This window comes from Numenius arquata, chromosome Z, assembly GCF_964106895.1.
Source record: "Numenius arquata chromosome Z, bNumArq3.hap1.1, whole genome shotgun sequence".
NCBI lineage: Eukaryota > Metazoa > Chordata > Aves > Charadriiformes > Scolopacidae > Numenius > Numenius arquata.
Genome location: NC_133616.1, coordinates 70,708,119 through 70,724,326, shown reverse-complemented (window position 1 = coordinate 70,724,326; position 16,208 = coordinate 70,708,119). Strand labels below are relative to the sequence as shown.

Here is a 16,208-nt window from a genome sequence, read left to right as displayed (position 1 = left end):
GAAGCACCTTGTTTGTGCTGGCATTTTTCCACAGCACCTAACTGAAATGGGTTGCATTGAACGCAGCAGCTGCCAGGCCAGAATTAACTAAGGGATAAGAGGGCTGTGACCGCTGGAAGGGTTTCTCGCCTCGCCTGCGGAGCTTTTCCCCTTCCTCTGCTCCCAGAATCACAGAATGATACAGGGTTGGAAGGGACCTCTGGAGATCATTTTGTCCAACTGCCCTGCCAAAGCAGGTCCACCTAGAGCAGGTTGCACAGGAATGCGTCCAGGCAGGTTCTGAATGTCTCCAGTGACAGAGACTCCACCACCTCCCTGGGTAGCCTGTTCCAGTGCTCTGCTACCCTCTAAGTGAAGAAGTTCCTCCTCATGTTTAGATGGAACTTCCTATGTTCAAGTTTGTGCCCATTTCCTCTTGTCCTGTCACTGGGCACCACTGAAAAAAGACCAGCCCCATCTTCTAGACACCCTCCCTTTAAGTATGTATGGGTGTTGATCAGATCCCCCCTCAGCCTTCCCTTCTCCAGACTAAAAAGACCCAAGTCCCTCAGCCTTTCCTCATAAGTGAGATGCTCCGGGCCCCTGATCATCTCTGTGGTCCTCTGCTGTACCCTCTCCAGCAGCTGCCTGTCCTTCTTGAACTGGGGAGCCCAGAACTGGACACAGTCCTCCAGATGGGACCTCACCAGGGCAGAGTAGAGGGGCAGGATAACCTTCCTCGACCTGCTGGTCATACTCTTTCTGATGCACCCCAGGATGCCATTGGCCTTCTCGGCCACAAGGGCAGATTGCTGGCTCATGATCGTCCTATTGTCCACCAGGACCGCCAGTCCTGTTGCTCCCAGGACTGCTGCTCTTACTTCTCGAGTCAGATCACAGAATTGTTCTGGGGTAAAACCTAATTCTCAGCTGGAAACCCACCTAACCTCCTACCTGAAACAGCTCTGCAATGGCACACAGCATAATCAGGGTACAGCTGCTGATCTGCCAGTGCCATACAGCAGCATTAGCTGATCTTCTTTAAGCTGAGATAAGTATGGTAGTATCGCCCAGCAGTGTGTGACGCTGACACCCCCCACCTCACCTTTCCCCCCTGCTTTTATTCATGTTTCCCTCTACCCAAGATCTCCCTGGTGCTAATGGTCACACTTCCAGGATGGTAACAGCTGTTGGAACCACAGGGTTCACTCTGATGTAACAAAGCAATTCGGATGAGAATCTGGTATTACCAATGTCCAGCTTCACCAGAGAAAACACAACTCATTTGTTTAGCAACTACAACAATTTCCTATTGGTACCTAAACCAGGCTGAACAGCTTAAAATGTGACCTGTCACCATGGCAAGTACCATCCAAGGGAGGGAGCGATGGCAGAGAAAAGAGCCCGTCCAACACTGGTGGGGTTTCGTCATCCAGAACGGAGGGAACTGTGGTGGGAGATGTTGGATTCAACCAGCAGTGTCCAGAGCTGCACACCCTCTTACTCCCCAACCTCACAAACCATATCTGCAGTGGGAGCCGACTGGCTGTCCCCATTAGTGTGACCCCATACAGGTCACAGTTTCATCAGGTGGAGGGACCCTTCACTTGCACAGCCCTAAGAACAGTATGTCAGAAACACCAGGACAACAATGGTTTCTGTAAAGATGTAATGAGATTATATGAAAAGTTACAGTTCAGAGTCCACGGGGATTCCTTGGCTTTTAGTTACTCGAGAAGATGCAGTTTCCACTGTAGATTTTTATTGAGTTTTGGTGGAATAAGTAACTCCGGATCTGAAAGGCAAACAGGACAAGTGTCAGAACAGGCGGTAACGGCAATATGGTTTCTTCAGGAGCTGTCAGCTACTTAGTTTGCTTTTCTTTATATCAAAAGACACTGGTAAGTCTCTGACACATAACATTTTCCTTTAGCAACTGATCACCAGCCTACAGAGAAGAGTGGCCCCAGCAGAACTGCTTACAGAAACCAATCCCTGGGACATATCAAGCCCCTCTCCATTAAGTGTTACTGTTCAGAATGAGGAGGCAACAATCAGTAGCAGAGTTTTGCTTTCTGCCAATTCACAAGTAGCTGGGACATCACAACAGCCAGCTGGGTCTGTTAAGTGTGAACAAGAGGCACAAGGTTTTCTCTGGAGCCAGCCCTGACAAGTGGCAATTGGGCAGGTCGCATCTAGAGTTTATTGAAGTGTTTCTCCAGGCAATTCCATGACTAGTGGGAGAAGAAACTGTAAGAAGTAGTGAGGAAGAGGGAAAACAAAGGGGAAATGGGACCAGCCCTTGCTAGGTCTCTCAGCCCTAAGTTTGTATTAGCTGCAAGGATTTCAAGATGGCAAAGCACCACAACAGACTGTAGCCACAGTCTGTTTGGCAAAGCACCACAACAGGCTGCCAAAGCCAATAGAAAAATTCAGCAGGTAAGTTACAAGCAGAATTATCTAACACGTTCCCTAAGAAATCAGACTTCCAATTCCCTCTGTCACAACAGACAGATACTACACACACAGGAAGCCAGGAGTACAATTCAGACAGTAGTTTTAGCACAAGACTTCAGAGCAATAAAACCTTATTAAGGCTGCTCACTTGCCACAGGGAGGGAGGGTACCCCTTACAGAAAAGCAAGAAACTCCTACAACTGAATAAATGCTACAACTCTTGGCAGGTAACAACTCTTGGGAGAGCCTCAAACCCCATTGACCTCACTGGCATTTCACACCCACTCAGAGTTTCAACTAACCTTGCACAACAGGAGTCATCATCCTCTTCTGCTGATAGGCAGCCATAATGCTGTTTGCAGTTGAATTGGGTCCCAGGACCTGTACAAAGAAGCAACACCCATGTTCCAACCTGCACAAAGCAAGGCTAAGAGCAGGGATACCTACAAAGAAAACTCTGCTGTTGGTCTCCAAAATCATAAGACCCTGCCTGTGGGAGACCTCACAGTAGAAAGTGACTAGGAATATGTGACCAAAGCCCAGCAATTTTTCAGAGTAAGTTAACACAGAGACAGAGAGAGAGAACTGCTTCTGGACAGCTTCTCAGGACACAGAACCCTTATCCCAGCACCCACTTCTTGACAGCACTGTAAGCATCACGACTTAGCAGGACTACTTTCACTACAGCGCCAGCAATATTTGAAGTTCATTTGAGCGTCTCAGCTCCCTGTCACACAGAACAGTTTTAATCTGTCCTTAGAATCTTGCTAATCAGTAGTCAGGGAGAAGATACTGGGGAATTATCTTGTGTTCACCAAGAATGCTCAGAAACTACTAATTAGAAATAAAGGCTTTTGCTTTGGAAGGGAACTATGTGCAGTCCTCGTAATTTCCTTATACTGTGTTAAGGTGAAGCTTAGAAGCCTGACACAACCCTTCTTTTTTCAATATACTCCCTATGATATACTGGTTCAGACTAAATTGACAAGTCTGGTAGCTTTTCACTTCACAATACCAGGTCGACAACCACTACTCCAGTGCATACAAGCTATGCTAACGCTTCAACCATCAGGCCTAAAAAAGAAAACAGTGTTCCTCCTACATTCTACAAATTGCTTAAGAGCTTACAAAAAGAAGTCACCACTAGGACAAGGTAACACAAGCCTTATGAGAACTTGTCATGTCCAACACGGCTTTCAGTGCAACAGACACAGTGGGCTATTCCTGTTGTACACATCTAGAGTGTACTGACTTGGCAGAATATCTATTTAGCCTCTACAGAAAAAAACCCAGATCTGCAAAGCGAGGGAAGCATTCTGGACTCTCTGCCGGAGAATGCAAAATACTGCTAAATACTTGGTATTGTACGGCAGGTGTGATGGGTATTGCAGGTGAGCACAGACCGGGTTGATGGAGCTCTGCTGCAGATCTGGGGTCCAGATTTCTGGGATTGAGGTCTCCATCAACTGCAAAACTTCTTCCAGGACTTGCTGCAGTGCCCCAGCTTGCTCATCATAACCAAACAGCACAAGCTGCTTCAGAAGGATGTGTATGTCTCCTGCAGGAGGGAACAGAAGCACAAGCAATAGCAATTAATGCAGGTATGCTAAATAAGCAGCTCTATTTCTCTGGTGTCAGGGAACAGAAAGGGGAGCAGCAAATGAGAACTGGTTCTGTCCCTACCCAGCCCATACAATGCCTGAGCAGAAATGTCAGACAAATCTGTCACAGCACCGACAAGTTCTCACTTCTCTGCTCCCAAACTTCAAATGTGGAGACCTCACACTATTACACGTTCTTCCAGGCACAGAAGCAGACGAACTACATCAAGGTCCAACAGAGATGGTCTTACGGACCATCTCTCCCCATCATACTCATTAAGAACACAGAGGGGGCATGCTGCCTCAGCTGTCCTCACAAGCTGCAAAATGGATTAAGATCATCAAGTGTCCTACCCTTCACAGACTCAACAGCACGAATGCTTTCTCCCAGGACTTCCAGAAGGGCCATATCTTCAAAAGGACTCCCCTCCTTCAAGCTGTATCTCTTGCGCTCAGCCTTGCGCCGGTTCTTTGAGGACCGCCTAGAAATGGAGGATGCTTAATTATAGTGTGCACAACAGGATTAGCTGTAATGGGGTAAGCCTGAAGGAACATCAACAGCGGGCATGAAACATGTTACTCAAGTCCTTACTCTCTCCAGTGAGAGGGGACTGCATGTAAGCTTATGTACCTTTGTGTTAATGCTTTCAATGCCACTCAACCAATATCCTTTGTGGCCTGAAACACAAGTCAGTAGTTGGGCTGCTTCTCTACCACAGAAAGGACTGCTTTGTGTTCCAGCAAGGTTAAAGCATCTAAGCATGAAGTAGGGTAAACTGTTTGGCAGTGGTCACTACCAGGCAAAGCTGAGCTCCACTTAAAACAATTTGGTGCCAGGGTCTGTGGTGCCTGTGCACGTTTTCATTTCTGCTGTCTCCACAAGCTGTGCACTGATACAGCTCAGCTCCTTCCTGCTACCACAGGAAAGCAACTTCTAATCACAGGCCAGTACTAGTTGCATACTGTCCCCAAATGATCAGCACACTCTGACACAGGTATGCTGAATACTAAGGTTGCACTCTATTCCTCTTTTCAACTGGGCCACAAAAAGTGCCCTAAAAAGTCCACACTCTTCCCAAAGCAGTATTTTTCCACGTTGCAGCTAGGGAATTCAGCAGCAGTCCCGCAGACTACACTGGCCTCTAACACACCCCACCCCACACTGCAGCTCACATTCTTAAGAGCACTCAAAAGAAACACAGATGCCCATGGTGGGAAGACACCGGTATGAGATTTATTAGCAACTCCCACTCATGAAGCGCAAAACCCAGGACAAAGGGCACAAGCCATGCACGCAAGCTGTTAATGTTTGAGGAGCTCTGCCCATATTCTATGTCAAGCTTCCTACAGCCAGCTATTCTGGCAACATGCCCAACATTCACAAAGCCAGCTCCTGCCCAGAATCTGTGTTCACAGCTCCTCTGCTGGGCACTCAGTTCCTGTTGCACTAGGAGCTTCTGGCATTTTCTGCTCTCTCCCTCCCAGTAAGAGCTAAAATAACCACGAAATGCCTGTAATTAAAGCAGCTCCAAGGCATGCACAGCTGTGAGGAGGAGCACGCCAAGCATGAGCAAGCTGCCCTCCCAAATGCTGATGCCAGGGCAGCCACTACCTAATTTGGAGGCAGATACCTACGCTGATATTCTTGAATTGCTGTGTGAATATTTGCTGTTCATGTCGCTGGCTGTCACAACACTGCTGGTTTCAGAGAAAAGATCCAATTCTGGGCAATTTGGCGTTTCATAATCTGCAAAACATTTTAACAACTATCACAGTACAGAAAAAGGTCACAGTTATTCCAAGCTTTCTCTCTGGGTAATCTGTGTAGCTTGTTGGAGATGCAGCTCGGGCAGATTCATTCTCCCTGCTGGTGTTTTGGAGCCTTAGGGCTCTCAACCCCACTTAGCCAGCACATGAGAAGAAACAGCAATTGTGAGAAGAACACTGCTCCTCTGCCCTCGTGGGGACTGTGATATTAGACAGAGGATAAATCAGCAGGATGACAATCTCAGTGCAGAAAATCTGGACCACGACAAAGCATTCTGCTTTCAGAAAACTTCCCTGAGCCTGTGTGAGCCAGCAGGTGAATAGGCCTAGTGACTTCTCAGCACAAAGGACATGCTGAGCACTGTCTGACCCAGGCAAGCTGGCACTGTGGAGACAATGCCGTGTCATTTTGAAGAGCTTTCAGGTGCATTTTGATCCCAAGGTAGCATTGAAAATAAAGCTATCTTTACAGAATGAGCAAGGTCAAACAACCACAGCCTAAGTACGGTGTGAGGAGGGGGTGAGAAGAACGCTGTTATACTATTGTAGATACCACTGGAGCTAGAAGATAGCACATCTCCTCCAGGGGACATGGAAACCACAAAGAAAAAGAGGATCACGGTTACTTATGCAGAAAAAGCCATATGCATTTCAATACCAACCCTGCAGGCTCTCAGAAGCCTTCTCCTTCAGCTCTCGGACCACTTGCAGGCGACTCTTATGGCGAAGAAATGCTGTTTTCTGAGAATCTAGGAAGACCAGCTGACTTTTCTGAGCTGCTCAGTAAGAAAATCAGAACGTGAACACTGGTGCAAAAGAACCAGAAAAGCGGGTTTTTTTTAAACACAAGAAGTTTGAAGGAGCACAGTAAAGGACTCAAGTGGAAGGAAATTCAAAGCTTATAATACAGGAGCCCACCAAAACAGAGGCACCTGGACGGGGAGCGAATTAACCTGCCAGACAAGAATCTTCTAGAACAAGAGTCTGTTTCTGATACAGGAAGAGCAGAAAGCTCTGTGGTCGAATCTCTTTACATCACTTACTTAGGTTCAAATTAAAGACATAAATCCCTCAACTCATAAAGCCCACAGATCGAAAAGGAAAACAAAACAATAGTAACCAACCATCTTTCCTGGATGGAAGGGAGAATGTGGCTATCAAATCATATTTTTCAAAAACTACTCATAAAAGCTTATAGAACAGCCAGTCATTTTCTTAGTCCATAGCCCTGCTGCCACATGTGCTCTGGAACAAGGACTGTCCTGCTTGTTCATGGACATGCAGACACAGACCTTTTTGCAGTGACTGTGAGGTCTGGAAAGCTGAAAAGGAGCTTGACTAAGCTAAAAAGAGCCCATGACACTGCAGGGCTTCAAGCTGCATTGAGTAGAACCAGATGCAGCTAACTGGGCAGCATCAGTTAGACAGAACCAAAGTGTCCTTCCATACAGCTTCCAGTACTGGAGTGCTGTGACTTCCCACAGAGCCAATAAAGACCTTCTTCAGCCTCTATAGCACAGAGAAGTCTTGGATTCTTGCACAGATTTACCTTCCAGAATAGCAGGTTTGAAGTTGGTCTCCAAGATATCCACTCTACCATACTTGTGAATCTGCATTAGGGAAAGGAAACAAGGTATTATTTTAAGGATCTAACCCAGATCCCATCCCTCTGTTCTTGCCACTCTAAAGAAAACATTTCCACTCTGGTTCTTGTGCTCTGAATAAGTCTTACCAGTCTTAAAGCCTCTTCCCAGAGAGCCCCTTCTAAGAGGAGGAGAACAGCCTCTTCATAGTCCTAGAAGGAAAGAGCAACCATGTACTGCTACTGATGCTAGTAATACACATTCAGGTAGCACCTATTCAGATGCACATTTCTACACAGAAGCATCACAGTCATGATAGGAAAATGCTACTGTGCCACCTACGTTGAAGTGCTGACATTAAAACAAAACCCCAAACTATGTTACTTCTCCCATGCTGAGGGGAAATCCCTCTGGAACTCTGTCTTCCTTACTGCCGTCCTCATGCTTCAGGTCTCCAAGACAAAAGCTTTTCACACCAAAGCAGAAGCAGCTTCATGAGTGGAAAAACTCAGGGACACAGCATTCACCCATTGCTCACTGCATCACCTGGACCTGCTCTGCCCTCCCCAAGACAGCCCAGGGCACAGACTGTTTTGCTGTCAGCATGAGTGGAGTCACATGTGGCCCAGGAAAACAGAGAAAACACAGATGGTGTATCTCTCTGACAGAGGATGTCACTGCGGTACAGACAGGAGGGTGATTACATTACCTGAGTGTACTGCTCCAGGAGTATGGCTGCATCTGCGTGCTTTCTCTGATCAACTAGTTTTCCTACAAGAAAAGGTGGAGTTCAGCTTTTCAGAAGCAGCTGGATTTTGTGCCACAAAACAAAGTAGAGGAAAACCCCAGCCACTGAGGCACTTTCTACCTGCTCACACACTTAGTCCGTCCAGTAAAAAAAAAGGCTGCCTGATGCCAAGGATTCATTAAGTTGCACCATCATCAGCCAGCTGCTTGTGAAATTGCTGTTGCACATCCCTCAAGCCAGCTGGAGAATGTTTTCTCCAAGTATAAATGAGAAATAGTGAAGAGTCTCTTAAGCAGAGGGGGTCAGGATATAAAGAGGAAATCTCTCTTGAAACTGTATTGCAGCCATGCTGCATGCAAGGAGCATTTTGCCACCTGCTCTCTGTGGTATGGACCCAACCACCAAGCTTGTGGGATTCAGAGCTTCTAGTCCCCTAAAAGTCAGAACCAGCTTTGGCACTGATTCATATGCTAGGATGCAATGTAAGAAAGAAAGTGATACACAACATCAGAAAAAAAAAAAATTACCCAAGCAAAGTAATCTCACCCTAGACAGTTTGTGTGTGCTCATTTTGCTAAATTACAGTTGTGATTTAAGAGGGGCACCAGAAAAAATGCAAGACATGAAGGATCCAAATCACATTAAGTGACGGAAGAGCTGGCAGCATGCTTTAAGGAGAAAACATGAAGATGCAGCTCTGAATTATCCAATAGTCTTTAAAGTCTGTGGCTAGGCACAGTTCTTATGGCAATGATGTCTCCAGGCCTCAGTCATGTCAGTTCAAAGAATCTCCGTTCCCTGAGATTAACCAAGGAAGCAACCTGGAATACCAGTTCAGCATCTGGTTGCAAGAAAAAAGTGCAAGAAGCAGTCAGCATGGGGCAGTCAAGGCCAGAGCTAGCTTGGCAACTCCAAGGTGCCTAACAGCTCCAGCATCTTTTGGTTCCTTTGGGAAACAAAAGTGACGTGCAATTGCACAAACCCTTGGAAAACATAGGATATCCTTTTAAGAAAAATGCTGCTGAAGACTAAGATTTTCACTAAATTTTAGGGAAAATCAAAATGAACCAAAAATAACAGCAGCCAGTTTTGCTCTGCACACTTGATCTCCTCAAGGCCTACCTGCCATACTCCGTGCCAGGCTGGACAGCTTATCTGTTGTATAACCGAGCCGTGACGCCATGCACAGGGCTTGCTGCCAGCTACCACTGTTCTGAAAAGCATCAAGCGCTTTTGCAAAGATGCCAGCACGAGCAAATATCAATGCAGCCTGTTCATATAGCTGCTTCTGAATCAAGTACTCCCCATACGCATCACTGATATCCTGCAAGAAAGGGACAAAAAAATAAGATATCACCCACAGAGTCAGTAGCAGTCCTCCGTTAGTAAAAATTAAGTGCCCATCACCAAAAGACTATTTCCCTCTCCAAGGTTCCCCCAAGGAACCTCCAGGCATCATATTCCTACCCCATTTTGAACTTTGTATCAAGCCAAGGGCTGATTAGCACATGGAGACATTTAACAGAGCTAAAGCAAGAGACAAGGGGAGGTACCTAACTCTCAAAGCCAAAGGCTGGGTAAACGACACACTGCAGGAAATCAGCCCCTTCTTCCCCACTCACATGAGCGTTTTTTGTCAGAATGTCTCCCTGAACCAACATACTCAGGGAGTCAAACACTGGCACAAGGGAGGATGAAAGTCCTGCAACTCTATAGGTACAGGCTGCTCTGAATCAATATCCTGAACTTCACTATGCTAGTCAAAGCTCACAATCTCCGTCAAGAAGGGGTGGGTGGATTTGACTTGAAGAATACAGAAGGAATAAAGAAAGACTCCCAGTGAGCCAGAGTCAGGATTGGACCTCCCTCACGAGGAAACAGTCCCCTCTGCTTTCACCCTGTTGCAAACAGTTTCTGTATTTCCCCTCTTACTTCTTCATCTATTTCATTTACAAAGTAAATTTACAATTTGTAAATTTCATTTACAAAGGCTTGTGTGTTGTTTATTTACAGTATCTAAATGAAATTATATTAAATGCATTCATTTACATTTTACCTTAGCCTTGGGCAAGCTAAAGTTATTCAGTAATACTGAAACCTACAAGGGACACTACATGCTAGGAAACACCTACAAGTGCCCCAAGCTCTCTAGCACTCTTCACTCTTCAAGGACAACAAAGAGTCCCCACACAGTCTGCAAGTGCCAGACAGAAAGCTGGTATTGCAAAGGTCAAAAGAGGAAGAAAAGTCTTTCAGTGGTAATGGGAATTCTCCAGCACACCACAAGTGCAGCAGAAACTGGACTCCCAGGTGCTCTCCTAGTCATAGGATCAAAGAAAGCCACTCCTTCGATGACCAGACCTTGCAGGGTCAGTGCCGAGAGTCATTCCAGCTGTTACCTCAGAGGAGGGTCTCAGACAACACAGGAATAGCAATGACCTGCAGAACCTGAACGCAAGCAGCTCTGTCTCATTCCCGCCATCACTCAAGGTGCTGAGGACATGCAAACACATGCACAAGAGAATAAAGAACCTGCATGCTGCAGCCTCATGTACTTACACACCTTGTACTCTTGACTGCTAGAGGGGTACAGCTTCAAGGCTTCACAATACTGATTCTGATCCTTCACCAAGTTCAGAAATTCAGAGAAGTGTTCAGGACCTGCAGAAATAATTTATTTCATAGTAACAGAAAGCAGATGGTTCTTATTGCTCCCAGCCAGACTGGGTTCATTGCATTAGGAAGCAACTAGAGGTGCTTGGGTGGAAGAGCACAAAGCACCTCTTGTACTACAGTAAAATCAGTGTTCACTTCCTTCAGATTTGCTCCATGATTGCCAGCAATATTAACTGGGACAAGTAATCTACAAAAGGAAGAAAACAAGACTCATGCTTCATCATCACAGAGCAGTGAGCATTCTCACCCCTTTCTCCCTGTGCCAAGCTACACTACAAAAAACATGTAGCAGAAGTAAGTTAACCATGCACTACCAGGAGGGAAGATGACCTTGTGCAATCCTTCTTCTTCAGCTATTTCCCCCCAAAGGCTCTCCAAAATGGAAATATTCCACTGCAGAATTTCTCCTGAGAGACAATGGATGGACAATATGACACCTACCACATTTGCTGAGGTGCCCAAGAGCTTTTGTGTATCTTTTCAAGTGTCTGTCTATTGTATATCGCTGATAATTGGTTTCCATTTTCCGGAGGGTATTTAAGAAGGGCAAATATTCTTTTGGGTCCTGCACAGAATAATAAAAACGGCAGTTGAGTTAATCTGGTAAGATCCTTATTTGCCCCATCTTCAACAACAGACAGTCCCATATTTGAAATTGTATGATAATACAGTAGAAAGGGTCTGGCTTTTTTTTTTTTTCAACGTAAGCCGTCCTGAAGAATCTGTATATGTACTCTTCCCAGGAATGACTAACTTAAATTACCAGGCTCCCAGACGGGCTTCAGCAGCATCTAAAGGCTGGTGACATTTAAAACTCAAGGCTATGTACCATATCAAATATTGTTTTCTATTAGCTATTATCATGTATAAATTTGCATCTGTAAAGCTGATCAACTTCCCTCCCACCAAAGGTCATAAAACCTGTTAACATGAATAGGGTGCTTTAACTGACGGACAGCACACTTTGCCGTAATGTTAGGAAACTCCGCAGATCCTGATGAGCATTTCCATTCAGATTTCAAATTAAACCTGCTGGAAGATATACACTATTATCATGGCCACCATCAAATAAGCAAGTATCAAAAGAGCACAGAACTGGGAACTTCAGGATGCAGTCACAGCACTTCAGACCACAGTCCCTCCCTTCCTCAGAGCTACTTTGCTGTGCTGCTCTAGAAAAGCCCTATTTCACCTTAAGTACAAGCAAGTTTCTAAAGCTGAACTCAAAAAGTACTAAAGATGAAGAGACATGCCACCTTCCCAGCATCATCCCAAGCATATTCAGGACTTCTGAGCAACTGGAATCCTGCCTGGGTAGAGAGCTAATGACTAACAAAACACGTGGGCTGATCTGCAGACTATGAAGAAATTTTGGGAAAGAAGAAAAATAGTTCCTTGGCTGGAACTATAAACCAAGACCTTTTGAGACTTTTCTGCCACCATGATGACTAAATCAAAGTCATATGTCCCCAAGGAATAATCATACAATTCATTGACATCCACAAGGAAAAGGAGGTACTTCAGTGCTTCTTCTGCACTCACAGCTTTGACGTCTGGAGTAATGCTTTCTGTAACAAAATAAAGCAGCATACTATCGATTACACCATCAGCAGTGGAACCCCTCTCTAAGGGAGGAGTGCATTATCAAGCACATCCCTGACACCAGATAGAGACATCAAAATAATGGCTTGTTCTGTCTTGCAGGAGGGGTTACTTTGCCTTTCCTGGGCAACTTCAAGGACCAGTCCAAGCATAGTAAGTTGTTAAGTGTGCAACACTGAGAAGTCAGAAGTATCAGCACAAAATAAAAGCAAACTTTGCCAGTTTGAGATACCAGAACCCTGCATGGGAACCTCTGATTCCAAGTTGGGATAACCGGAGTTCTGACTGGAAAGAGAAAACAGCTCCAACTCTGGGCTATCTGCTGACATACCTAGATTAAAGGATGAGCTCAGGGCATGTACAGCAGCGTATTTTAGCTAATATGCTGCTGTTCCGTTAACACACAGCTAGTTTCAAGTACACTTCTGTTCTCTGGTTGACTCCATGAACAGCCACCTTAAAATAATTCTCAGGGTGAGCCATGCTAACAATGAAAGTTCCTGCAAACCACCCATTTTCAAAACTTCTGAGTTCCTGATACACCACCTCGAAGATCATGAACCTTCTGGAGAGCAGTTTCCAGTTCTGGAGGACTTTTCTTTACGTGTGCTGTCAGTATCGACAGGCAGTATCTGAAGAAAAAAGCAGTAAATCAAGAAGCGAGAAGGCAGAAACACTGCTTCTCCCCTTTAGCAGTTTGTGCAAGTTCTAGTTTACATTTTAATTAAAAAAAAAAAACCAACAAAACAAACAAAAACTACTCGGGTATTTCAATCTTTTTGAAAGAAGGCAGGAAAAATGGGAAGAGAACAGAATATACCAGAAAGGTTTTTCTACTCAGCATGTCTCCCTCAATATGTTACAAGACTGGAGGTGCATTTTGAGTAGAATGAGCTTCGTTACCATGCCAGCCAGCATAATGGAGAGATAAAACCTCTCTCAAAAAGCTGGACACAGTTTTCCAAACCAAATTTGGCATGAAAACAGTCTTTTTATAACAGGAAAGCTTTCTAGGATGTTATTTCCATTTTCATACATTTCACATGTATTATATCAAAATAGCTTTCTCAGCTAAGGTGATAGTTTGTTTTCTGAAACCATTTGCTGAAAAGTGTCTAAATTTTCAGGGTTCAGCAGCAACCCACCATCTGTTGCTCCTCTTTCCACTGTTTTATATATAAACTGCCAATGGTTTAACACTGCTTCACTAACCATTGTTATTATCCTATTTTCCCACCCTTTATCCTTGTCTGGTGTTGATTCATCCAAGGAGGATGGTCACCAAAAAATTAATCATTCAGAAATACGCAGCTGAAGGTTTACAAAAGTAAATCAGTTTCAAATGGAACAGCTGAGATCTTTCCGAAAGGCCTGCTGCTCCAAAAATCCAACATCTCCCTGAGATGACAATCTTGTTCATATGTGTCTGTCCCCTACGCCACACAGGCTGTTCTTAATTACAGGAACAGTTAAGAAATGCACTGACTGTATTTCTTAAACCCTTATAAGCATCCTGCACCTATTACTTTAATTCTGCTAGGAAAAAGTTGTTTTGCGTGGAATTATTAGATGTTGTGGTTTTCAGGACAGCATCCTTAGCAGATTGCAGGTATGGCTACGTAAGTTTTGTGGCTCACCTCAGAGAATCTGAAGCAGAATAACTGACGTTAAGGGCAGCTTCGTTTTCTGCGAATGACTCACTAGACATCTTTCTAATGGTTCCTTCACGTACAATAAGAAAATACTCACTTTTGAGGGTCAATGTGTTCCATGGCCACTCTCATCACATCACATACGAGGTTTACTTTTTTCTGATCAGGACGCTGGAGTGGTTGAGCATTACTGCTACCATTCAGAGATGGGTACATACTCTTTGTGAAATCTTCTTCTCTAAATAAAAACAGATACCATGAATACCAGCACGGTCCATCACATAGCCCAGCACAAAGACAGTAACATTAAGAAACCAAATGCATGCAGAAAATAACTACTCAACAAAATAGCTCATGTCAGTCAGTTCTGACACACACAACCTGCCACACTACCAGAAAGCTCTCTGACATCTCTCATCCGTCCCAATTGATTCTCAGCCAAGAGAGCTATTGAAAAAAACTGGTCAGAACAACTATTTTAGTTGCACAAAAAAATCAGAAGGCAAGATTTTCGGGTACAGCGGATTTCTACTAAATCTACTATGGAGATGCTGAGCACAAGAGTACTTCTGAAAATTAATCCATTTGCTTTTATTTCTAGCAAAGACTTAAGGTGAGGTCAAAACTGAAAACAAAACAGAACAGCTAAGTGATAGCTCCAGCTCCTCAACAACTATTTAGTTCAGCTACCCTGAGAAGTCCTGAAGCTACCAACGCCCTAAAGCCTCTTGCCACTCAACCTTTGAGAGGGAAGTCAGTGGACCTGATTCAGGAATCTAGGCAAGTATCTTGGCCTCAGGCTTCAGATACGCGGTGCTGTCTTGCTCCTCTCATGAGGGAACAAAACTTTCTCTGTTCACATTTACCCCCGTACAGCAAACCAGAAGACCAGTGAAAGCAGTCAGATGATGTACTAATCCCTTGCTGGAAAAATCTAACAGCTGCCTGCAAGCTGGAATTCCCAACAAGACACTCCGACTACCCCTGAAACTATTGAGCTTACTTGAGTCTTTATGACCCAACATGCCAGATTTCTGACTAACTCCTTGAACCCATACTGAAGAGCTGCCAATATTTTGACAAAATAAGGTACCACCACTGATCACATGCATGCTTTCATTTGCAAGAATTATACTCACTTCAGTTCTGTGAAAAACAAGTTGATATAGTTCACAGAATCTATTTGCCTGATAAAGGTTTCCGCGTTTTCCAGAAACACCTGAAATGAACAAGAGCGTTACTACAGTTATTCTGAACAAGTACATTAAGTACAAGAACAAAGACCTTCTCTGAATGTACAAGATGAAGGAAATCCAGTCTGCCTGCATGAGGATGCAGCACTGCAGAGCAGCCATCTCTGCTCAAAGCAGAACTGACAGCACCATCTGCTCTTTTGAGCCCACTGTTCAACATCAACAGATTCCAGGCTAGATGGATATGGAAAATAACACAACAGAACCGGGCATACTTACCTTAGGATTGTGGTCATAGAGAAGATTGAGGTTGATTCGCAGCTTTCTCATACACTGAAAGGCTTCCCTGAACATAAGTCTGGAGGAATAAGTCAAGTGGGATAATTTAGGTAGTGGATTGGTACAATATCTGAAATAGAGGCAACTGACTAGAGGTAAGCGCGGACCCCCGGGAAAGGAATAGCATAGGCAATTAGCTGTGTAGATTGCCTTCCAGAAAAAATGTGCAAGGTGAGTCCTGTTCATTGCCAAGCCTCTGCAGTGGGACAGACCAGCAAGCCAGCTTGAGGAAGCAATACAGGCCTTGCATTACTTTTTTTCCCCTCTCTTAAACCAGCGAACTATATTTTAATCTAATGGACCAACTTCTGTTTCAGAAAACTTCAATGTGAATCAATTAAACAAACAAACATGAAAAGCTTCATCACAAAGTGACTGAGATGTCTGGACAGTGGAGCAAAGATTTCTCCCACCCACGCAGTCTCAGCGCACACATAAGCCCTCCAGTGGTGAAGTGAGAGGCATCTGGGACTGCTGAAAGCTGGACTTCTAGCTGGTAGCCCCAGAAACAGTTTCATTCCCACTAATGAAGTCAATTCCTTTGATTTTAGCTCCCTCCCTTCTCCAGCACAAAACCAGGCCAGCCAACCTCTAACAGCGCAGACTGGGGG

At 44.7% G+C, this 16,208-nt stretch overlaps 1 protein-coding gene across 2 annotated transcripts in view; it reads right to left on the bottom strand.

Annotated features, from left to right (window-relative positions):
• Positions 1-1,637: 1,637 nt before the first annotated feature.
• The window catches only part of ELP1 (elongator acetyltransferase complex subunit 1), a 30,027-nt gene continuing 15,456 nt past the window's right edge, over positions 1,638-16,208 (bottom strand). For both annotated transcript variants that reach the window (XM_074166874.1, XM_074166873.1), the window contains 17 exons: positions 15,538-15,616; positions 15,205-15,284; positions 14,163-14,303; positions 12,960-13,045; positions 12,231-12,379; positions 11,253-11,376; positions 10,699-10,796; positions 9,258-9,459; positions 8,097-8,158; positions 7,537-7,599; positions 7,354-7,414; positions 6,467-6,580; positions 5,673-5,784; positions 4,392-4,519; positions 3,840-3,994; positions 2,739-2,817; positions 1,638-1,774 (listed from right to left, as the gene is read on the bottom strand). In XM_074166874.1, coding sequence (XP_074022975.1) covers positions 1,707-1,774; positions 2,739-2,817; positions 3,840-3,994; positions 4,392-4,519; positions 5,673-5,784; positions 6,467-6,580; positions 7,354-7,414; positions 7,537-7,599; positions 8,097-8,158; positions 9,258-9,459; positions 10,699-10,796; positions 11,253-11,376; positions 12,231-12,379; positions 12,960-13,045; positions 14,163-14,303; positions 15,205-15,284; positions 15,538-15,616 — 1,801 coding nt within the window. In that variant the 3' untranslated portion in view covers positions 1,638-1,706. The remainder of the gene's footprint in view (positions 1,775-2,738; positions 2,818-3,839; positions 3,995-4,391; positions 4,520-5,672; positions 5,785-6,466; positions 6,581-7,353; positions 7,415-7,536; positions 7,600-8,096; positions 8,159-9,257; positions 9,460-10,698; positions 10,797-11,252; positions 11,377-12,230; positions 12,380-12,959; positions 13,046-14,162; positions 14,304-15,204; positions 15,285-15,537; positions 15,617-16,208) is intronic.